The sequence below is a fragment of the Rhincodon typus genome, chromosome 31, assembly GCF_021869965.1.
Source record: "Rhincodon typus isolate 14 chromosome 31, sRhiTyp1.1, whole genome shotgun sequence".
Taxonomy (NCBI): domain Eukaryota; kingdom Metazoa; phylum Chordata; class Chondrichthyes; order Orectolobiformes; family Rhincodontidae; genus Rhincodon; species Rhincodon typus.
The window spans coordinates 17,417,111-17,442,760 of NC_063362.1; the positions used below are offsets into that span (position 1 = coordinate 17,417,111).

The 25,650-nt window shown below is 41.3% G+C and overlaps 1 protein-coding gene across 1 annotated transcript; it reads right to left on the bottom strand.

Moving 5' to 3' along the window:
- Positions 1-1,897: 1,897 nt before the first annotated feature.
- Positions 1,898-25,650, bottom strand: LOC109924451 (taste receptor type 1 member 1-like). Its single transcript, XM_020524448.2, has 9 exons — positions 25,548-25,650; positions 22,391-22,553; positions 20,703-20,831; positions 17,144-17,447; positions 14,935-15,482; positions 14,715-14,838; positions 7,793-8,005; positions 5,453-5,558; positions 1,898-2,826 (listed from the first exon to the last, which is right to left on the bottom strand). Exons 1-9 carry the CDS (start codon positions 25,648-25,650, stop codon positions 1,898-1,900), a joined length of 2,619 nt encoding a protein of 872 aa, XP_020380037.1.

Genomic DNA, 25,650 nt, shown 5'->3' on the forward strand with positions numbered 1-25,650 from the left:
TATTCTGTGGGCCTGTATCCCCAGGACTATTTCCCATGAGATTGTACTCTGAAACTATTTCTGTGAAACTCTATTTCTGTACTGTTCCCCAAGAGATTGTAGCCTGCAACTCTTCCCATTAGGATTACACCTTATCAGCCTACCCTGTAAAACTGTACCAGTACCCTGTGAGTCAGCATACATGGGAAAGCAACCTGGTGTTCTGTACTCCACACAGGACCTAGCCTCTCTAAAATCAAAAGAAAGGCACAACACAAACTGCACATCATGTATCTAATTTTATTTTTTAGAATACACTTTCCATATTCCATAGACATTTCCAACATGAACTCAGGGCTGAAATAATCTGTTACTGACAAGTTAAATCAGGCAAGGCTATAATTTTAGCAAAGGATAATTCTGGCAATGTGATTTAAGTAGTTGTCACAAGAATATCAAAATGATTTGTTACCTGGAAAGCACAATGCAGATTGGAGGTTGAGGCGTGATCTTAGACTACTGCTGCTGATTGAGACTCATTTCCTGAACAACTAATGTCTCTGAATTTTGGGCTTTGCAGTGATGGGGAGTTCTTTACCTGTGGGAAATGTAGCACTAAACATTATGGAGAAACTGGGTCAGCATCAGTGATCGATTAAAACTCTTCCTTTAAAGCTCAGTCATGGTCTTATTGAATGACAGAGCAGGATCAAGGGGCTGATTGGCCTACTCACCTTCCTATGTCTTATGGTCTTCCAGTGCCTAGCCTAAGAGGAGTCCAGTAGCCATTCTGTGAAATGTCAAATTTTGTTTTGTTTTGTGTTGAGGACCATTGTTCATTGAAACTGGATTCCCACTGCTCAAGCTCGTTTAACATAAAAAAAACCCACATCCGACAATGTTCAGAGACTCTGATTCCATCAGCTTGGTCTGGAATTCCAATGTCTGGGAAATGAAGTACGAGGTCTAACCCAGTGAATTTCCAGGTGTCCTGTATTCACATTGTATAAATAAACATTTCAGAACCTGGGAAGAGAGATGAGGCTTAATTCAAGTCTCCACGTTGTGAGGAATTCTTTCTCCACTTTTTTTTATTCACTCATGGGATGAGGGTGTTACTGGTTAGGCCAGTATTTATTACTCATCCTTAATTGCCCAGAGGGCAGTTAGCTGTCAACCATATTGCTGGTCACCATGGGTCTGGAGTCACATGTAAGCCAGACCAGGTAAGGACGGCAGTTTTCTTCCTTAAAGGATAATAGTGAACACATAGGTTTTTTCCCAACAATCAGCAACAGTTTTGTGGGTCATCATTAGACTTCTAATCCCAGATATTTTTTGAATTCAAATTCCACCATTTGTCATGGCAGGATTTGAACCCAGGTCCCCAGAATATTACCAGAGGTCTGGATTAACAGTTCAGCGTTAATACCACTATGCCATTACCTCCCCTAATAAACAGCTAGGTTACATAAACAGCTAGTGTAATCTCTTTCATATAGTAAAACATCCCAAGGATGTGTTGCAGCAGTGTCATCGGACAAAAACTGACACTGAATCAAAGAAGGATCAAGACAGTAAGTCAGATAACTGAAAAATTGGCTAAAGAGATAAGTTTTAAAGGAATGCCCTGGACAACTGAAAACTTGTCCAAGGCAGGGCAAATTTAGTGGGTGATACACAATAAGCAATAGAGGAACACAGAGTTCTCAACAAATAATTGGAGGTCATTAGAGAGTTAGGGAGAGGCAAAGCTTGTGAACTTTTTGTTACTATTAATTTTTGCCCATATTACTCCATTTGCCCATGAAACAGCCAATAAGACAGCAGGCCTCTAACGTTCACAAATAATGGAAAATAATCACTTACCAAACCACAGTAGCACAAAAACATAAGATGAGGAAAAAGCTTATGATACCTAATTTGCTCCATTCAGTCTCTTTGTGTAGTCCTGAATGCAAGATTGGAAATAAGCCGTGCTATTTTTCTGTGGCATAAATAAAATAATGTAACATTTTGTGAGAAAGTAGCCCATGGCAATACTGAAGGCACTAGTGACTATCAGGAAGGTCTGTATAGATGAGGTGTACCTCTCCTGATTTGGGGTGACCATCGACATCATGTACAGAATGTAATACACAAAGCAGATCATCATACTGAAGGCAATAGACTTTGCCTCGTTATAGTTCTTTGGAAGATCCCTTCCCATATAAGCAAAAAAGAAACATGCCACTGAAAGAAAAACAGTATAAAACAAACTGAGCAAAAAGGTAGTCATGCTACCATTGCCACAGTCCATGATGATTGCCTTCTCAATGATGTGACCTTTAGGAGTGGGTGGGTCTGTATTGAGCCACACACTGCAAATGACAATTTGGACAAAGGTGCTGAGGAAGAAGAAAAGATATTGCCCATTATATTTAACCCAATAGTCATGGGCCTTAGGCAGCTTAGTGGCCATTTTGAATATGCATATGATTTGAAATGACCTCACCAGTATACAAGACAGGCAGAGAGTGAACCTCACCATGAAGAATGGCAGTCTTATTTTGCAGAAGTTGTTTGGTTTGCCAATATAGAAATACACACAAGAAAAGCCACAGAGCATAGACATGAGTTTGAGAAAACATATTCTCCCACCAGCAGACTTGACAACAGGAGTATTACAATTGAGTGTGAAGATGATTGCTATGGTGATGGTCAGCACAATTCCACCATTTGCCAAGATCAGCAGGAAAATGGAGAAAATGCTATTCCATTCCAGATAATGGAGGTCCCTTTCCAGGCAGCGATGACTTTTAGGAGGTGACCATTGTTGCCAACGACAATCCGTGCAATGATAGGGATCTGCAAAAATCTCAATATTATTAACCCGCGAAAGGACAACATAGGTAGTAAAACAGAAACTGAATGGTGCACATTGAACATTGTAGTATGAAGAGATCCCTCAGTGGTCTTTTCTGAACAGTTTGCTTGTGGGTCTTGTGCTAATTTGAATAAGAGCCAATGGTGAAATATAGAACATTTTCCTTTGCAGGCCTTCATTGTCAACATCCAACATTTCTAAGGCAGATACAGAGTTTAGAATCAAAAACTACCTTCCATACAGTCCTGTCAAATGTCCCAGGACAAATATAGCATAAATCACATAAAGAGTAATGACACTCTTACATTTCCCCATGAAATAATCTGAGTTTGTTGGGAGTGGACAGAATGTTTGGGAATGGATCCCTTAGGGACTTAGAGAGAAGATCAGGTGAAGTGGGGAGGATTGAGGATGGAGCAGTGGCAAGAGGAAATTTAATGTTGAACCAGAATAGAAACACATTCAGATAGTTGCTTCTTTGTTACAGATTTACTTTCTAAAGTGTAGCTTACAATAGCACTTACGAAGCTATTCATGTTAGAGGTTCTTCAAGCAGACATTAGGGCCTTTGAAGCTTGTTAGTCCCTTTGTAAATGCAGGTAGTCATTGGTAAAGGACTCTTGCTTATCATAACTGAATTTGTTAGTCTCACCGTCTTCAGCTGACAGTGTGCATGAGTTTGCTGCCTGCCATTTTGGACACCAAAGAAGTTACTCAGCACCTGAGAAATGGGTGCAACAGAACCTAATTTTTGGATCGCTGAATAAATTTTATTTAACTCACTGTCACATTCAGTCCCAGAATGTGAAAGGACCCACACTCCACTCAGTTCTCTTTCCTAAAGAACGTTGGTAAAACATTTTAAATCAGAACCAATACAGACCGACAACAATTACCCAAATTTTTTTTAAGTGGCCCAATGAAGGTAGCCTGGTTGACCTCTGAAAGAACAGAGGAGATCCTGAATGAAGATCCTAGACTTTGCTAGTCAAATGTTTTCAGCAGAACAAGAGACAAATGACATAAATAGAGAGACTTCACCTGACAAAGGAGCAGCGCTCCAAAAGCTTATGATTTCAAATAAACCTGTTGACTATAACCTGGTGTCGTATGATTTCTAACTTTGTCCACCCCCGTCCAAAACTGGCATCTCCCCATCATGGCTACCACCAACTGATGAAGGGAAGCATGGTGTATGCCTTCTTGACCACCTTATCCTTTTGTGTTGCCAGTTTCAGGCAACTTTGGACCTGTACACCTAGATCTCTCTGTGGGCTGATGCTACCAAGGCTTCTGCCATTTATCTATACTTACCTACTGCATTAGATTTTCTAAAATGCATCACCTTGCATTTGTTCAGATTAAACTATATCTGCCATTCCACTGTCCAAGTCTCCAGCCTATCTATATTCATAGAATTCCTACAGTGTGGAAACAGGCCATTTGGCCCAACAAGTCCACACCTCCCTTCCAAAGAGCATCCCACCCCGACTCATTCTCCTACCCCTGCATTTGCCCATGTCAAACCCACCTAACCTAAACATCCATGGACACTATGGGCAATTTAACATGGCCAGTCCACCTACCCTGCACATCTTTGGACTGTGGGAGGAAACTGGAGCACCCAGAGGAAACCCATGCAGACACAGGGAGAATGTGCAAACTCCACACAGACAGTTGCCAGAGGGTGGAATTGAACCCAGGTCACTGGCACTGTGAGGCAGTAGTGCTAACCACTGAGCCACCGTGCCGCCCAAATCTTGCTGAATCCTCTGGCAATCCTCCTCAATGTCTGCAACTCCCCCACTCTTTGTGTCATGGGAAGGCGATGGCCCAGTGATATTATCACTGGACTGTTAATCCAGAGACCCAGGTAACATTCTGGAGACCCAGGTTCGAATCCCACCTCAGTAGATGGTGGAATTTGAATTCAATAAACATCTGGAATTAAGATTCTAACTATAACCATGAATATAGGAAAAACCCATCTGGTTCACTAATGTTCTTTAGGGAAGGAAACTGCTATCCTTACGTGGTCTGGCCTACATGTGAGTCCAGACCCACAGCAATGTGGTTGACTCTTAACTGCCCTCTGGGCAATTAGGGATGGGCAATAAATGCTGCCTAGCCAGCAACACACCTCATCCTGTGAATGAATAAAGGAAAAAAAAAACTTACTAATCATGGCCCCTACATTCTCCTCCAAATCATTTATATATATATTACAAACAACAGGAGTCCCAGTACTGATCCCCACAGCACCCCACTGGGTCACAGATTTCCGTCAGAAATTCATCATTCCACTGCTACTGTCTGTAAGCTATTTCTGTATCCATCTTACCAGCTCCCCGCAGATCCCATATGACTTCAGCTTTTGTATCAGCCTGCAATGAGGGACCTTGTCAAAGGCCTGCTAAAGTCCATTTGGACAATATCTACCATCCTTCCCTCATCAATCATCTTTGTCACTTCCTCAAAAAAATCAAGTTTGTGAGACACGATCTTCCCTGCACAAAGCCATGCTGCCTATCGCTGTTAAGTCCATTTTTTTTCCAAATGTGAGTTAATCCTATTCCCTAAGCATCTTTTCCAGCAATTTCCTATTACCGATGTAAGGTGCACCCGGGTTGTAATTTCCCGGATTGTCCCTGTTGCCCTTCTTAAACAAAGGAATAATGTTGGGATACTCTCCAGTCTTCTGGGACCTCTGTGACTAAAGAGGATACAAAGTTTTTGTACAAAGCTCTAGCAGTTTTCTCACCTGTATCCCTCAGCATTCTGGGATAGATCCAATCAGGTCCTGGGGAATTGTCCACCGTAATGCTTTTAAAACACCCAACACCTTCTCCTTCTTTATATTGATATGGTCCAGAATATCAATAAACCCCTCCTGAGACTCACCACCCACCATGTCCTTCTCCTTTGTGAATACCAATGCAAAGTATTGCACTCTCGCTCCACTCATAAATTCTCTCCTTTGTCCTGGAGTGGACCTACTCTTGCCCTAACTACCCTCTTGCTCCTTTTATATGTATAAAGCACCTTGGGATATTCCTTAATCCTGTTTGCCAAAGACATTTCACAGCTCTTTTAGCTCTCCCAATTCCTTGTTTGAATATTTCCTGTGATCTTTGTATTCTTTAAGGCTCTGTCTATCTTCAGTTTCCCAAACTTTATATAAGTCTCCTTTTTGTTTTTGTCTGAGCTCTCAATTTCCCTAGAGAAATAGAAGATATAAATAAAGCAAAAATGAGAGCAAGTGCAGAAAAGCTGCTTACTGACCACTTTGATTCTGAAATGTTCCAGAAGGGCAGTCTTCACAGATGAAGCAGCAAGAATGGATTCCTCTTAGAATTTTCTTCTGTCCTGGATCACACGTCACTGAACAATTAGATATTGGGGTCTGGGCAAAAAAGCACAAGAAATCATTCTTTGGTTCTTGGAAGGCCCCAGATGGTAATACTGGGGCTGAATTTCTGCAGATTGCCAGTCTGAGGGATATCTCCCATTTGATTCAGCAGAACTGATGAGATCTTAGTAAAAGAAAGTATAATTTAGACTGTTTTTCTGGAGTTCCTGTGCACCTCTGTCAACTTTTCATCAGAAAACCAGGAGAATCCCCAGAAATCCACCTTCTTTTAGACTCTGAGATAGTAGGAACTGCAGATGCTGGAGAATCTGAGATAACAAGGTGTAGAGCTGGATGCCATTTCTGAAGAAGAGTTTAGGCCCGAAATGTCAGCCTTCCTGCTCCTCTGATGCTGCTTGGCCCGCTGTGTTCATCCAGCTCTACACCTTGTTATCTCTCTTCTTTTAGACTCTGTTTTCTTTCCTCAAATCTTCATTTTGCTGTCAGGAATACAGCTTGGTAACAGCCATTGTCTGGAACCGTAATGCACCTGGAATCCTAGCCAAATTGAAATTCTTAAGTTCCAAAACTAGATGGTATCTGCCTGCTGACAATCTCTGATGCACCGAGTCACCCAGTCACAAAGTGTGAAAGGACAGCATCTGACAGTGCTACCCACATTCCCACTCAGACCCAGACTGTGAAAGAAGGGTATCTGATCCATTGAGTCCCAGTCTGTAAAAGGACATTTCAATCACAATTTTACAGCAGCCAGAATGGTGCTGAAATTCCATAGGCTCCATTCCTGTTGATTTTTGCCAGGAATGTCAGATTGTGCCTGCCAGTGACCTCTGCTGGTGACCTCACTACAACACGTATGATCAATGGGAATCCTGCATTGTAAGAAGCATCATTCTTCAGTTAGAAGTTAAATCAAGATCACATCTTCCTTATGAATCATAAAGATCCTGAAGCTTAATTTGAAGGTGTTCTTATTTAATATTTATCTCTGGACCTTCAAGAACAAGTTTATTAATTCTTCTTTTAGTTGGCTTTTGCTGGATCTACTTATATTTACTACATAACAACATCAAGAGCTAATTTACTGTTTAAGAAGCATTTTGAGGTATTTCCTAACGATAAGAAAGAAACTTACATTTTTATATTGCCTTTTGCAATATCAAGATGTCCTAAAATACTTAATAATATTCCTTGCAATGTAGGAAATGTGGCAGGCAATTTGTGCACAGCAAGCCCCCACAATCAGGAGAGACAGATGACCAGATCATCTGTTTAACTGTCATTAGCTCAAAAAAAATGGCAACTATCCTGCATTTCTTATAATATTGATAAGGGATCCTCCAGGGAGGACAGCAGAACCTCACTTTAGGATCTTATTCAGAAGGCACCTCCAACTGTACAGCACTGAATTGTAATGTAGTGTCAACCTGGATTGTCTTCCAAAATTTTTAAAATTTTAAACTGGCACAAGGGGAGCACCAAGAGGATTCAATACCTGTGTTTATACACTTCCAAAAGACCTAAATATAAGCGCTTGTGACCAGCATAAAAGAAAGAAACTTTGTCTAGATTCTTACCAAGTTATTTTCCCAATTCCAGTGGATCAAGGACGAATCGATTTTTATCTGTCCATCATTCGGCAAGTAAGAACCAATGGTCTTAAAACGGACTTGAGCCCTCATCCAGTCCCATAAGACAATGTCATAACCACTGGGTGGATCTCCATACTCGTCAAAGTAGAAAATGTCATCATGAAGATTAAATTTCACCTCCTTCAAGCTGCTGAGTAACTGAGACACAGACTTAACATGATAGCTGACAATAGTTCAGGTTAGAGTTCAGGCTGAGTTAATAGTTTGATTTAGATTAAGTCAGGTTGGGAGGATTGAGCAGAAGGGACTAGTTGCTACTTTATGTGTTTATCTGTTAGAGTGTGTATTTGGCTGAGTTTTTTGAGCCTTCTAGTGCAGTTATTTTAGCCGATATCTTACTATTTTTGATTCTGGTTTGGGTCTGAGTTGTACTCCATTTCAGTTCTCATTGGGCTCCTGTTACCTGTGATAGATTTATTTAGGAGCATAGAATTTGACAGTACAGAAGGAAGCCAGTCGATCCAACATGCCAGTACTGGCTCCCAAAAGGGCTACCCAGTTAGAGTTATCCAGGCCTCTCTCTGTAGCCTTCTAAATTCACCACTTTCAAATATATGGAACAAAAACAAAGACCCTTAGGTCACCGGACCCGAAAGGTTAACTCTGTTTTCTCCTTCACAGATGCTGCCAGACCTGCTGAGCTTTTCCAGTTACTTTGTTTTTGTTCCTGATTTACAGCATTCACAGTTCTTTACTTTCAAATATATATCCAGTTCTCTTTTGAAACCTCTATAGTATCCAACTACACTACTCTCCCAGGCAGTGCATTCTAAATCCTAACAACTCTCTGAACAAAAGTGTTTTTCCTCATCTCACTTCTGGCTCTTTTGCTGACAATCTTGATATTGTAAACCCTAGTTACTGACATAACAACAAGTGGAAACAGAATATCCTTCTTTACCCTGTCAAAATTGTTCATAATTTTGAACATCTCAATAAAGTTACCTATTAATTTTCTCTGCTCCAAGGAGAATAAGTCCAAATTCTCTAATCTTTCCTTGGATGTAAAATCCCTCATTCCTGGTTTTATTCCAGTAAATCTCCTTTGCACTCTCTCTAAGTGTTAACATCTTTCCTTAAATAAGGTGCCCAGACTGAATACAATACCCAAATGTGATCATTTGGGTTGGTGATTATGGATGTAAATTAATCCCCATAGGGGCTAAGTATTTTTGCATTAAGAGTTGCGGTAAGAGGCATGTTCCAGGTCGTGGAAAGGGGCAAATTTATTGGTTTTAGTAGTTAGTCTTACATATTGGAGAATTCACAGGTTGCTGCAACCTTTCAAGGTCTTTGTCCCAGACACAAACAGTGGCTGGTGACAAGAGGTACTCCAAGCATTGCTCCTGACACTTTTATAATGTCCTCAGATTGACACAGTGAAGATACAGCACTGCTCAGGCTTCCATAGGCCTCAGGCAAAGGTCTCCTTAAGGTAACTGGATTACTTTGGTGGAATCTTGTGGTATGGCCAAGAAAGGTTATGCCCCATCAATGTGGCATGGTGTGCCCTTCAAGACTGATTTGATTTTGATTTTATTGTAATGTGTAGTCAAGTACAAAAGCACAGGAATACAGTGAAAAGTGTATGTCAGGCACACAAGGCACCATCTTAGGTACAAATACTCAGGTATAGAATCTTAAAAATAAGATAGAAAGAAAGAACAAAGTTAAAAGTCAAACACTAAAGTAATTATAGTACAGTGACACCTTAGTTTTAAAGTAAAAAATAAAGAATAAAGCTGAAAATTCAAACATTACAGTCTTACTTAAGTGCTTAGCTGTGGTGGGACCGCACTTCAAGGAATCACTTCGAGAGTGGAAGTCCACACTGATGCTACACCAGGACGAGAGATTGCCACATACCATAGAATCATAGAATCACCGAGAGATCAGCACACCAGGCCAAGAATCTGCCATGCTGGGCCAAAAGACTGCCATGCTGAGCCCAGAATCTGTCACATCGGGCCAAGAGACCACCACACCAGGCCAAGAGTTCACCATGCCAAGCTCTAAGACTGCTATGACAGGCCAACAGCCTCCCATGCCGGGCAGAAAGTCTGCCTGGCCGAGGGTCCGCCACATTGGTCTGAAAGTCCACCATGCTTGGCCGAAAGACCACCATATGGAACTGAAAATCTGCTACGCCATGCCAAAAAGCACAACGTTTGGCTGAAAGTCTGTTTCACCGAGCCAGAAGGTGACCCCGCCAGGCCAGGAGGCCACCACATCAAGCTGGGAGGCTGCCTTGCCGAGTCTGCATGGAGTGCGTGGCTGAGAGTCCATTGCTGGGAGAAGAAAGAAGAGAGAAGAAGGAGAAAAGAGAAAAAAGGAAAGGAAACAGATGGAGTGGACAAGCTGAAGTGTCCTACTCTGCGCCCTAACCCTAATCATAATCCTAATCCTAACCTAATTGGAGATGACACAAAGCGGATTCCTGAATACAGAGGAAATGGGGATCAGTAACAGTCCTCTGAGGATGAAGATTAGGATCAAGATCAGGATGCTGTCAAGAGGGCTGTCCAAGAAAGATAGAGTTATGCATTATTAAACCCAAGAAGCCAGAGATAACCTCTTTGAAACCCGCTTTCAGGTTGAATGAGCTGGATTTCAACTTTGTTTAATTGTTCTAACGTTCCGTTGCTAATCTGGCAAGCAGCCATACTTACTGCAAAGAACATATGAACCTTGTTATTTTTGCAGGCCTATATTTTCTATTGCAGAATAAATGTCTCATTATTCTTCTAATTGTGCGCTTGATATCTTCAGATGACTTCACTTTCAAGGATCCACGTCTGACCACTAGAGGAAAAGCAGCAGCCACTGAGAATATGAACTAACATCACATGGTGCTAAGATGAGTTAAACTTCAGGTAACATATCACATCTGAGTGTTGTGCAGTGAAGTCTCTCGTAATAGACAGAAAGTTGAGAGTAATCCTAAGGACTTTCCTTTTGACTTATCCATCATTATTTCAGTGTTTCCAAACACACACAGACTGCTAAGTTACCTTGAACTGCTTGAGCTTTCAGTTGGACATTGCTGCTAGACTGAATCTGCAGCAGTTGGTGAGGGAACCAACAAGATGGAAAAACATATTTGACCTCGTCCTCATCAACCTGCCTTGCCAGATGCATCTGTCCATGACAGTTCCATCAAGAATGATCAGTGCAAAGTTCTTGTGGCGATGAAATCCTGCCTTTGCATTGACAATACCTCACATTCAGTCATCTTTCTTTGGATAATTCTTTGGTTGGTAAGAGAGACAAGGTGTTCTGTTCACTCATAAAACATCATTAACTTATCAATTAAAAATCACAGCTTACAACAATCATTACAGAAAAGCAACTCTGGTTTTCTGCATGTTTACACTAAGCTTCGACTACAAAGAATAGAGGGGCTACCCTAGACGGGGAAGAGCTGGACACCTCTCTCTCTGTAATTTGTTCCGAGCTTTAAGATGTTCAGTTACCTGAGAACCATCATACAGTTCTTAGCAGGCAACAATGTCTATGTTATTGATAACTGGCCACCAATCTATAGACTAGTGGTTCCCAACTTTTTCAGTATCAAGGCACGCTTCAATGAAACAAACAGTTCCATGGCACACCCACTTTTTTCAGCTGAATTGCTTGCTCATAAATGGCACATTTACTTGCTTTAATATAGTTACAGCCTCACTAGAGAGATTTGCAACATAGTACATGCAACAAACGATAGAAGGATCAAAAGCATTAATGTTTCAAATCCAACAGCAAAAATAAACCATCTTTGACTACAAGTACATGTTTTCAAAATCTGCTCAACTCAATGCAAAGTAAATTGCAGTTTACTCAGTTAGTTGAAAACCTGGGCCTGCTGGTGTGTGTGGTATTCGCAGGCTAGGCATGTGTGGTCTGCAGGCTTGTGCATGGGCAGTCAATACGGGTGTTGGCAGATAGGGTCATAGAGAATTCGGCATGGAAACAGACCTTTCAGTCCAACTTATCCATGCCAAACAAGTTTCCGGTTTGCCTGCGTATGGCCCGTATCCCTCTAAATCTTTCATATTCATGGACCTGTCTCTCATAAGCCTCTCCTTATAAATCAAACGCTCCAGTCCCAGTAACATCCTTGTAAATCTTTTCTACACCCTTTCCAATTTAATAATATCCTTCCTATAACAGGGCACCTTCAATAATAGACACAAGGTACCAGAAGAGATCAGAAACACAGATGCAGCTTTAGTGCTCAGGTATACTGGCACTGCTTCCGCAAACTTTAATGGGGTACTTCTCACCTCATTGTGGCACACCAGTTGAAAAACACTGTCATTGATAAATCAACTTCTTGTTGTCAACAAAAGCTGCTTCAGGACACCCCTTCAACTCCAAATTGTCTGCAACTCAAACTTCAGTTACTTCTCGTTCAAATAATTGTTCACGACACTTGCTATGGGTGTCAGGTTACTGGCTTTTCAAATTTGCAGTCACCCTTTCAAACACTGAGTTTAAAAGTTCTTTCTCATTTCAGTCCATAGTTTTCAAAGCACAAAATAAAAAGACACAGTCCTTACAATGGAGCAGCCAGATCCACACATGCTGAAGCCAGCACAGTGCTGATAGTGTTGCTGGACTCCTCTGTGCTTCAGCCCAGCTTACTGAATGCCTCTGACAAACCTGCCTGTTGTTTCTGTGCCTGTCTTTGCATTTGATGAAGTTATTATTGGCTGAGACCACAGGATTCACTTTCTGCCTGGGGAAGAACAGGTGCCTGCTATCCAGCAAACCTTCAGTGCTAGATACCTGAGGTGTTTCTACTTCAGCCAGCTGCAGAGATGCATCAGTGATGTACTTACCAAAATGCACTCCTGAGTCTAATCTGGAAGAATACCTATTGAGTGAAAGTCTGTGAGCCAGTGGAGGGTCCAGGTGTAAGCCATTGCTGGTGCATCCTCTGAGGGTTCAGTAGCTTTCCCCCTTAGAGGTAGAAGTGGACTTGAGTGTCTTCTGTGCTGGCCTCTTAGTGCAGGTTTGCTGGGTATGGCTGGTGTTTAAGTACAAGAAGAGATGGAATTAGTTGTCAAAGGGCAATAAAAGCTTGTGCAGATTAAGAATGCAATGAGAGAGGAGTGTGGCATAGCATAATGAAGTTTACTGGGTTGGTTGACCATCCAAATGTCCTCACAGAGTGGTTAAGCTTTTCCATGACTAACTCAAGAATCTTCTCCTTGTGCTCCTTATACTCACTAGAATTTAGGAGATCTATTAAGTTATATAAGATGCTAAAGGACATTGACACAGAAGACTTAGAGCAGATTTTTCCCCTACAGGATCAATTTAGGACAAGAGGTGATATTTTTAGATTGAGGGGTGGAAGATTTAAAACAGAGATGAGGAGAAATTACTTCTATCAAAGAATCATGAACCAGTGGAATTCACTACCCCAGAATGCGGTGCACACCAGGATATTAAATAAATTTAAGGAGGAGATAGACAGATTTTTAATTAGTAATGGGTTAAAGGGCTATGGGGAATAGTCAGGAAAGTGGAGCTGAGACTGAGATGAGTTCAATGATGATCGTATTAAATAGTGGAACAGACACAAGGGCCTGAATTTCCAACTTCTGCTCCTTATGATTTTTGCACGGAGTGAGGCACCCTGGTCTTTGCCCTCTCAACCCAATTGTGGGCTGATTTTTCCTGCAATGAGACAAAGGGAGGGATTGAATATTATTGAAGTGAATGAAAAAGCAGTTAGTGGGGAGCCCTGAGCAGGAGAGATGGTGAGGTATCTCCAGTGAGTGGGCAGAAAGTGCAGACAGCAGGAAGTTTTAGGAAGATGAGGTAGGTGAGAGCCATTGAGTGAATGTGATGCATGCAATACCAAGAGCTATAGTCCATGAGCCTTGGTGAGAGGCATGTGCAGTGGCAGTTAGTGGCAGAGTTAGACTAAGTGGTGGCCCTGAGAATAGACTTAGCAGAGAGAAGATGACGGCGCCTTCCCTTGTAGAGTTGAGAAGATTATTGCCCTTGTTCCTGCACTATTGGGTGTCCTTCTTCACTTGGGACACAGTACAGACTCAGGCAGCTATTTGGGTCAGGGCTGGTTTGGCTTGGTGGTGTGGACTCCTGTGATAGTCCACAGGCAAAAGGAGAGCCCTCCTCTCCACTACCATATCCACCATCACCTGCAGATCCCTGTCCACAGAACAGGGAACGATCTTTCCTTTTCTGTGTGCCATAATGATCAAGCACTGCAGTGTGAGGTCCAGTTCCAGGCTTGCAGCATGTGAGGTGGTATGCAGCTGGGCTTCAAATATGGCATTAGCAGTATGACTGCTGGAAGGTCCCATCAGTAGCGTACAAGAAAGGCAGTAAGAGCTCAGTTCCATATTTAATGAGTCAAAGAGCAGATGATTGCATGATACAAATCATTGACAAACACTTCAATTGCAAATGGGAAAATTTCACCCCACATAAATTCATGCATTTAAACAAGGAGGAATCATTGCTGATCTGTGAAGAGTTAGGTGAGGTGCTTAAACTGCTCAAGTTAGATGAGAGCACCGGGGAAAAGTTCTTGGGGATGGACAGTGAAAGCCATTAGAATGGGTTGAAGTGACAGGTGTGTACCTGGAGGGACAAACAACTGAGATACAGTGAGGTGGGTTTCAGGGACATGGTGAGGCTGGCAGGTGAAGTGAGTGATATTATGAGAAGTTAAACATGATGAAATATTTATCGAGAAGATGTGATTTAAAAAAGGAATAGTGCTTTTGAGCCTATAATTTCCTTCTTCTACTTGTTTTTATTTTTTTTTTACTGTTGTGTAAAGAAGAGTATCGCACCAATAACATACACCTACCTGCCAGGGAAGGATACTCTGGTTTTTCTCACATTGTGCTACATTGCACTGGAGGAGATTGTGCAATGCATGGGCAACAGCATACACAGCCAAGTACACATTGTATGAAAGCCGCTTTTCCAGTCTGGATAATGAAGAGTTCAAATACTTGGCGTTCAGCCAATTAAATTGGCTGCATGCCTACTCATAGCTGCCTCTACAGTGGTTACTCTCTCCCAACTCTGAATCTGGCAACATTCTTGGATTAGTGAGACTCAAAGGTTTGTCCAGGAACTCTTCAAAATGTGCCATCTGCCCTTCCTTGATTGCTGTACCCATAACCATCCCAATACTCTCAATGTTTGGTATGCTTGTTAATCCTTGTGATAAAGAAATAGCTTCATTTATGATCCATACTTTGGAGGTGAGATTTTGTGCCACGACAAGACTGAAAAATACCTGCGCCATTATCTCATTGGAAAAAAGTACGGTGACATTGACAGTGTTACTGATATTGTTGATCATTTGGATAACAAGCTCAGGGGAGGTAGAGATGATAGCCTGATACGCAATGCAGATTCCTGCTGCTGAGGTCAGTTCCACCACTTTGTTAACCCCTTTGCGCCCGTATTCATTATCACTCCTAATAACAGCAATCCAATTCCAGTTAAATTCCTGTATCAGTAGTGCCATTGCTTTTGCTTGGTTCTTGTCACTTGGGATGGTCCGGAAAAATGATGGGAAGCGCATTTTATCACTCAGAATCTCACCAGATGCCTGGTAGCTGATCTGCAGAAGCAGAAAAAGAAACTTGCATTTATATAGCACCTTGCACAATCACAAGCATCTCAACGTGCTTTACAAATAGTAATCTTTAAGTGTAGTTACTGTTGCAATGTAAGAAACATGGCAGCAATTTGGGCAATGCAAGTTCCACAAAAGGCAAGAAGTAAGCGGTCAGATTATTTGTTCCAATGATGGTGGTTGAGGGATAAAATTGTAAAGGTTACCTGGGAGACCTCTCCTTCAAATCATGCTATGTGATCTTTTACACTCATCTGAGAGGTTGTATGGGGCCTCAGTTTAATTTCTCATCTAAAATATGGTACCTCTGACAGTACAAAAATCCCTCAGTACTGCCCTGTGTTGCCAGCCTGAATATTTGTGCCCCAGTCGAGTTGGGCCTTGAATCTACAACCCAGTGAATCAGACATAAGTGCAATTAGCTCAACTTTAGTTATTTTACCTTTGCTTGAATTGTTCACACCTTAGTGTAATTTTATGCTTTCTAATTCAAAGAAAATATGATGGGATTTCTAATTTTCCAATGGCTCAGTTACCAAATACACCATTTGGTGAACAAAAACTTGCATTTTTACAGTGCCTTTAACATTAAAAAAAAGTTGCATTATCAAAATGATAGATGTCCAGCCAAAGAAAGAGGTGTTTTGTGGATTATCCAAAAGCTTTTGCTTTCAGGGAGGTCTGAAAAGAAGAGAGACAGGTAGAGGTTTGGGGAGGAAATTCCAGAGTTTGGCACGTGGCAAAAGGTATAACCAAAAATGGTATGATGAAAGGGTGGGGATGATCCAGAGGCCAGAATTGTAGCAACAGAAATCAGATTACACACAACATTACCTGAAATTTAGAAAGTTAAGGAGTGACTTGATCAAAGTTTAAGGTATTAAATAAGACAAATAAGAGACAGAAAGTATTTACACTGGCTAATGTAAATAGCATGGGGCATGGCCTAAAAATAAAATTACCTCTTTCAGTTACTAGAAATAAGTGTGGTAAAAGTTTAGAATCTCAATTCCATATGGCATTCAATGCTGGTTCAACCGTTAACTTAGATGGAAAGAGGAATAAAGGTACCCAGCCAGAAGACTAATGAAATAATTGAGCCTTGAGGTGATAGATATGGAGAAGGATGTTAACTAAAGTAGAAATAGTGAAGAAAGTTGGTAGTTTTTACGATAGAGAGGATATGGGATTGAAAGTTCAAACTGGCATCAAATAAAAGGCCAAGATTATCACAATCCGGTTTGGCTTTAGACAGTGGAAATAGAAAAAGTTAGAGTTAGTGGCAAAGGCTTGAAGCTTATGGCCAAAGACATTAGTTTCAGCTATCATAGCTCAGCTGTGATGCCATGAATCATTGAATATTCTGCCCATATCCACTGCTCACACAAAATTAATAGTCATTTGTCTGAGATTCCAGAAGACTCAGGAACCTTTCGTAGGGGAAAGAACCTGAAACCCAGTGACAGTCAGCACCCTCGAGGGAAGTTGATGGAAACTGAGCAATATTTTAAAACAAAATTGACAACACAGCATGCCTGAACAGTGTAACACAGCATGCCTGGACAGTGTAAGAGTGACTAAGCATATCTGTACAACTTGAAGTCTTTGCAATTGATATACATCACTAAAGCATATAATAAACTCACCTGAGGAACAAGGAAGAAACCTAACAACCTGGCAATGGTAATTGCTACATCTGTTGAAGGTGGTCCAATGACAGCAATTACCTTGGGTTGGTAAACTGTGTAATTGCTTAATATCTTCAGCTCTGCTCCTTGCTTGCCTGAAAGGAACCTGAATATGGCTTGGATGTCCACAACCTCAAAGCAACTGTCAGCAATATCATAACCGAGAGTGATGCTTGGCAACAAATCAGTTGAGTTGTTAATATCCTCAACAGCAAATCTCATTGCTTGGAAGGCAGTGAACGTCTTTGTTCTGAATTTTGATCTGCAAAAGAAAGTAATTTATTTCAATTAAAGTGCAATTAGTAAGAACTTCACAGTAGTTCTCATGAATGATGTCAGAATCAGGTCCACAGGTATCAGCTATTTGCTCCAACATATGCAGATAGAAATTTTGAGAACAAAAAGACCAAGATCGATCTATTTCTTTATCACTTTTCTCGCCTTGAGCCTATAAGCTGCTTTTTTAAAAAAAATGTTTATACATTCTGTCCTACTCTGGTTATATTTCTTAAGTAGCTGCCATGCAATGTGCCATATCCTTTTATTTTGTAAGCCTATGTATTCTCTGTCTAGAACCTCCCTCTTCTAATTAATTTAAAACCTTCTTTGCAGTGTAGACATTTGATTCTAGTTAATTAATAATTTATGAAAAGCTAAAGAGAATGGTTTGACTGGGCCTGTTTGCACAGAGTATAGAAAGATGAGAAGGAATCTAATTGAAACATATAAAATTCAAGTAGGGCTGGACAGACTAGAAGCAGGGAGGATATTTTACCTGGTTGAAGAGTCTAGAACCAGGAGTCACAGTCTCAGGCTACAGATAGGCCACTTAGGACTGAGATGAGGAAATATGCCTTCAATCAGAGGATAGCGAATCAGTGAAGTTCTCTACCATAGAAGGATGTGAAGGACAAGTCACTTAATATATTAATGAAAGTAATAGATAATTGTTTGAATTTTAAAAGCATGAAGGGATAAGGGGAGAAAGTGGGAATATGGCATTGATCCATTGAGAATCAGCCATAATTGCATTGAATGGCAGAGCAAGCCGAAAGGACCGAATGGCCTACTCCTGCTCCTAGTCTTTTTTTCTATGATTCACCAAGACTCTGGTCTTGAACATAGTTCAAGTGAAGACCAGCTTCCTCCACCCAGTGCCCCATGAATGGTAATCCATTCCTCCAACGCCAATCTTTGAGACACATATTTAATTCATTGACTTTACTTACTTCAGTTTTCCCATGGCACAAGTAACCAGGATTATTCCCTTGGAGATTCTGCTTTCTAATTTCTTTCAGTAGAACTTCCTTCTAGTCCTATCAACATTGTTGGAACCAAAGTGGAAAACAGGATCTGGATCCCTGCCCTCCCACTCAAAGTTCCTCTCCAATCCTAAGATGTCCTTAACTCACTGCACAGGTAACGCAGCCTCCGAGACTCATACTAAAGACTATAGAGAAGAGTATTTATTCCACGAATTATACTGTCCCTACCACTACCACTATGTTCCCATCGCCCGTCCCATAAATAGCTTCTTGTACGACAGTGCTGTTCTCTCACATTCTTTGCAGCTCCCACTCTAGTTCACACAGCTTGAAAGAACCTCATTACTTATAGACAATTGCAGTGGCTGAGACTCCTCAAACGCTGTCCTTTGGTTCCCATACCTGCCTTATCTGCAGTCACATGCTCCTATCCACAATCATAGACCAAATTTGAATGACCTGATCTGAGGGATAGGACTGTCTCCTAGAACAAAGTGTCCAGTAACTCTGCTCCTGTCTGATGTGGCACAATGTCTGCAGCTTGCACCTCTACCCCTCAACTCAAATCCGAAGTTGCTCGAGCTGTAAACACTTGCTATGGATGCGTTCACTTGGGATTGCCTTGTTTTCCAGCATCTCCCATACATTGCAGCAGCAACATCTGCCATCTCTATTTTATTTAATTTATTAATTAATCACTTTAGTATCTCTGCTGTTTACACCTTTTTTTAGCAGCAGTATCAATCTTGCTTTTAACAAGCTATTTTTAAGAAGAGAGAAGTATAGGATTGGAAACGTAAATACAAATTAACGATCATACATTTAATTTAAATTCTATAAATACTCATCAACTCTACACACAATCAGCTGCTTTGTGTAGGCAAAAAACAACCAAATCTCTTTCCCTCCTCCTTGTAACCTCTTGACATGCTCGACTCTGGTATTCTATTGAAAGTTACATTAAGTTGACTACTTATGTATGTTCCCATCACAAATGTTCTATCTGAGGAAGTTTCAACTGGTTCTTAATTAAGCTATTCTTTCACTGCAACCGTTGAAAAATTAACCCTGCTTAAGAATAAATAGTGTGGAGCTGGAGAAACACAGCAGGTTAGGCAGCATCAGAGGAGCAGAAGAGTCGACGTTTTGGGTCAGGACCCTCCATCGGGACTGGTGAAGGGTCCCGAACTGAAACGTCAACTCTCCTGCTCCTCTGATGCTGCCTAACCTGCTGTGTTCCTCCAGCTCCACATTGTACTGATCTGACTCCAGCATCTGCAGTTCTTGCTATTCCCTGCTTAAGAATAGCAATGACGGAATTTAGATTTAGATTAGAACTGTAGATTTCAGTTAATAGCCAACTACAAACTAAATTAGGCTAAATTAGGCTTGAACAAATTAAAGATTTAGACTTTCTTACCCAACGAATGCATGTACTCAGGCCCAAGTTGAACTGAGTTTGCTACTGAATTTATATGCTGCCAAAATAAAGGGTTAAGTTGGGGTAGGCAGGCAGTCAAGAGACATCAAATGTCAAAAGATCTCTTGGCTTTCTCTCTTATTCAGGTGGTCTTTGCCTGGCACTTTTGTGGCACAAATGCTGCTTGCTACTTACTATCCCAAGAGTGGCTGCTGTCCCAATTTTGCTGCATGTGGGCACAGTTGCTTCATTATCTGAAGAATAGTGAATAGAACCGAACATTGTGTGATCTTCAACAAATATCCCTGCCTCCTATCTTGTGAGGAAGGTCATTAACTCCTTGATAGATTCCAGCATGTTACTCACTCTTGGGCATCTGTTATTTTGTATGTAAACTACCTGAGCACCTTGATTAGATTCCAGCCCATAAGTTAAGCCTGGTTATCTCTAATTTTATATACGATCGTTCTAAACCCTAGTAAGAGTCAACATCTTGAGGGGAAATGTGAACCTGAACCCTGAAGAGAATCAGTACCTTCAAGAAGTGGGAGCTCTACAGTCACTGGTGTACATAATGTCTGGACTCACACAATGGCTGTAACTTTGGATTGCTGTACACAGCAGCTGTAACTGTACTTACACAATGATTGCTATACACCTCCACTATGAGTGATGTATGTGGGGTGTATATGTATTCTCACACTTTGATAATCATAGAGCCTCATTCTGCCTTCATGCTTTGTTTGTACCTAAACCTATGCCGTGACTTGTATAATATTCCTTCAGGGATTAATTGCAGGTTGCAGCATAAATCTATTCAACTGTTACTTACTTTTCACATTTTGGAACAACAGGCTTCAATCGATCAACATCATCCAATGGAGTAAGATGAATAGGGAACAAACCTCCAAGCACGTATTCTCCTGACAATGTAAATTGAGCTGATGAATGCTCAGGAAAGCTACAGATAGCAATGACAAAAAGTGAAAGAAGAAGACACATTTTGCTGTGGGGAAGAGCAGGGAGTTCTGCATATGTAAGAAAATGCTGATGTTTGCCATTTCCAGTTCTTTTAAAGTGTTCAGTATGTGGGATGGCTGGAAAACTGGAGAATTGTTTGCATGGATTTGTATGTAATTATTTTATGTTGTCATGGGGTGATACAAGTATGTCCCCCGGGCTTATGGTTCAATTCTGCTGGCATTCAGGGCTGTGTCGTGTGTCAACTTTAAATTCTTATTCCATCTGTCTCCCAAGCAGAAGGTATAGCATCTCCCAGAAGGACTGACAGGAAATCAGGCATGTAGATAGTTTAGGATGGAGACTCACACTTTATAACGGCCAGTCAAAGGAGACATTGCTGGTCAGGAAGCAGACCCTAAAGGGTTCCTCACCTCTCTCTGCAGGATTTGAATCACAGCAGACTATAAATGAAGGAAAGCTGGTTTTGAATTCAAATTATCAAATATAAAAGGAAAAACAAATCAAATCTATGAAGAAGTAAATATTACTATTGTGGTAATATTAGTGTAATTTTGAGAACACCTTCACATGAGACTGTAACAGTTTAAGGAGAAGTCCTGACGTCACTATTTTAGGGCAATGAGGAATTGGCTACAAATGTATACATACACCCCCAGAATGAGTTTAAAGAAAGATGAAATTTATCTGATGGGATTAACTACAGATATGTATTGCCTACTCGACAAAGTATTCATGGTCATGGGTTAGAGGCTTATCGCCTGCTTATCCCCAAATTCCGCAATGCCAAAATATTAGATGCTATTTGTGGGTCTTTCCCTCCATCCCAAATCCATCATTGTGAATTTTCCAGTGGCAGCTAAAGTTTAACGTAGAGAAGTGTGGACATGCATTTGAAAAAAAAATAGGGAGACTGTCCTTAAAGTAGGGAAGGGGTAAGGGGAGGTTTAGTGGTATTGTTCAAAATTACAAAAGGGTTTGATAGCATTAATAGGAAAAAGCTGTTTCCACAGTTTGGTAGGTTGATAATCAGAGGTCACAGATGTACCATCATTTGCAAAAATATCAAAGGGAGATAAAGGAAGCATTTTGTTAGCAGCATTCATTAGTAATATTGAAATGAAAATTAGTCCTAAAATCGAATTGAATTAAGTTTATTGTCACAGAGTACAGTGAAAAGTTTACAAGTCGCCACTTACCGTGCCATCTTAGGTACAAAGGTACCCAGGTGCAGAATCTTGGCACAAAGCAGAAAAATAAAGAGAATGAAGTGAAAAAGTGAAAACATCACAGTCCTTCTTAATAAACAGTAGAAAAACTAAGAAACACAGTTAACGGTTTAACACCATAGTCCATAAGTGCTTTGTTATGCTGGGGTCGCATTCCTCCGAAGGGCTTGACCTCTCCCACTCTGGGCTGCCGGCTCCCGCTGTCTTGCAGCCTGTTCCTGTTCTCGCCCTCGCTGCTGGCCGCCTCAGGCTGCCTGTTCCTGTTCTCACTCGCTGCTGGCCGCTTCAGGCTGCCTGTTCCTGTTCTCACTCGCTGCCAGTCGCCTCAGGCTGCCTGCTCCCACTTTCGCTGCCAGTCACCATGGGCCACATGTTCCTGCTGTCATCACCCCTCAGGTTGCCGTCGACACCGGGGACCTCTCTTGCTGCCACATTGAGCTTGCCCTCTCTGCACTGGCTCAATATCCTCCGCACTGCACAAGAAAACAAAAGAAAGAAAACAGCAGTGAAAGAAGTGGAAAAAAATGTGAAAGAGAAAGAAAGTAAAAGTGACTGAGCCGACAAGTCCCAAGCAGGAGTCCACATGCTGGACTGCTACTCTGCCGCCACCTTAATAGGATCTTGATAGGAAATTCTTGAAAATGAGAAATTTGCAAAGCTGTGGGAAAAGAATGGGGTTGGGGGTGTGTCTAGACTAATTTGGACATGCTTTCAAGGAGCTGCCACAGGCATGATGGACTGAATGGCTGGTTATGACATAAGATACTATGATCTCCAGTTTTGCCTATGTCTAAGCCTCTATTGTATCTGCAATCTTTCAGTGTTTAGCCTTCCATCGCCAGTGTCTCCATGTCTGCATCACTCTAACGATGATTGAGTAACTGGGCCCATGAGGATTTTATTTTTCTTGTGTCATTCTCTGCTTTGCTCTTAGATCTGACATATTAAGTCACTGATCCAATGCTCAAAGGTTATTTGGTTTAATTTAGAATTCATCATTATTGGATAAAGTTAGAGTCACAATTTAACAACAAGTGACAAGTAAACCACTGATTATAAATCAAGGCCTAGTTGCCATGGGCAAGAGCTGAACATTTGGAATATTTCTTCAACACAGAGCCTCTCTGACTAAAGAGAGAATTAAATCCAACAGGGAATCACAGGAGGGAGCTGCATAGCCATTGAATTTCGAAGGCTTTCAGAGCAAATCAAGGTCAATAGCAAGAGGATTTATAAGAGCTGTTACTATGGAAACATGCATGAGCCTATTTTATATGTCAGAAAAAAGCACTTTATATCATAAGCATTTTCTTAACCTAATGGGATGGCTATAGATGACAATGAGGGACTGTTCAAACACATCAATTCTCCCATTTGGCTTTCAATTTCCCATACAGGTCACAACCTACCACCCTTTACCTTAGAATGTCCTGTATATATACACTTTACTATGAATTGCAGCATCTCGCAGTTTTTTTGTATTTTTAATGGAGGCTTTCGCTGTTGCTTAGAATTCTGGGACAGTTCTGCATTCAAAGCTTTCCCTTGCTGTCCTTACAGAAAAACATGAGAATAGATTTAAGAACTTTCAGCTAGGGACCCTGTGAAAAGAAATATACAAAAATGAGATGCTGGAAATCAAAATGAAGAGGAAAGTGGATAAAATATAAAGCAGGTAATTAAACATCTCCCACATAAAATATTTATAGGATTGGTACTGCTATTAAAGTAAGAGTGTAAGGGCAAAAGAGATACAGAGTAGAAAGAGACAGTAAATAAACAGTACAGACTGAGGGAGAGAGTTAAACACAGAGAGAAGGTGAACAGATGAACAACGAAATCTGCATTTATAATCACAATCCAGTGATGTCCTAAAGGCTTTAAAGCCACAATGACAATGAGTACTTTTTAGAAAATTTCACAGTTGTAGAAAACACGACAATTAAATTGCTCACAGCAAACTCCCTTAAACAGCTACAAAAACAGAAGTTACTGGAAAACTTTGCAGGTCTGGCAGCATCTGTGGAGAGAAATCAGAGTTAACGTTTCAGATTGAGTGACACTCAGAACTCAGACTCTTACTTAATGTTCTGAGGAAGGGTCACTGAACCTGAAACATTAACTCTGATTTCTCTCCATAGATGCTGCCAGACCTGCTGAGCTTTTCCAGCAACATCTGTTTTTGTTTCTCATTTACAGCATCTGCAATTCTTTCGGTTTTTATTCCCTTATAGTGCTGTGTATTAATGATCAACTAATCCATTTTTAGTAATGTTGGTTGAGGAATAAATTTTAAATTGTTGCCATCGGCAATCACTTGCTAATGAGCATGATATGAGAATTTTGTATGGGGGAATTGAATTCCTCTAGGTAGATGACTTGCACGGGACATCTTTAAATGTGGAAATACTGTTACACATCAGCTGACACACAGTTCTAGTGGCAAGGAAATCTTGACAACTGGGGATCTCCCCACTGCCACAACCTTCATCCACTGTCACAGTTGTTGGTATCACTTGAATATCATTAACCTGGATTGCTATTGAGGACTTGTTTTGGATTAGTTTTAAATATCATGGGTGGCTTTGAGAGAATGGTGAGATCAGTAGGTTGGGTTGAGGGATAAGGTGGGTAGATGACATTAAGGGATTGTGAGAAGGAGCGTGGTGGTAGTGGTATGTTACAAACCACTCAACGAGCGCCCTTCTCACCAGCATCCAAGCTACACCTTGGTATTTATTGGAAAGTTCCGGCAATGAGGCATTCTGCCAAATGACTGACAGTCTGCTCAGGGAGCCACTCAACATGATCAGCTTCTTCTGTTCCCACAGGGTTTCGAAGACTACGTGCTGAACACAACTTGATGGACTTGTGGTTGAAGGTGTTGTCCCTATGAAATTTTTCCATGAGGGACAGGTGATATGAAATGGTCCAACTATTTATGGTGTTCCATGCCAGTGAGGCCAGACTCATTCTTTCTAATGCCAGGGACAGGTAGAACCCCAGTATGTCAGTGATACTTGATGTTTGTGTACCAAGGATCTTGATGCAGCAACACATGAAGATGGCCATCAGGATGAGGGCAGCGTTGGATACATTCTTCCTCCCCTTATCCAGGGCTTGTACATTACTTAGTAGACACAGTCCACCTTTGACCTCCAGATGAAGAGGAAGATGGTTCAGGTGATTCAGTAGGACAGGCTTGAGGAATAGGCCAGAACTGTACCATGTACAACAACAGAGCGTACCTTACACCTGATGACAAGTTTTTATCCACAATAGAAAGGGAGCAGTGCTCCCATCTGCCCAGTTGCTGCCTCACTTTGCTGATAAGCTTGTCTGAAGTTTTGGCGCAACCCCGGCCCATCCAAACCATATGCCCAGCACCTCCAGATAATTTGACTTGAAGGTGAAGGGGATAAAAGATTAGTCAGACCAGTTTCCAAGGAACATTGCCTCACTCTTACCGTGATTTACCTTGGCTCCCAAGGCCTGTTTGAACTGGTCACAGACGCTCATGAGTCTCCGGCCTGACAGCAGATCTGAGCAGAAAATTGCAACGTCAGCCAT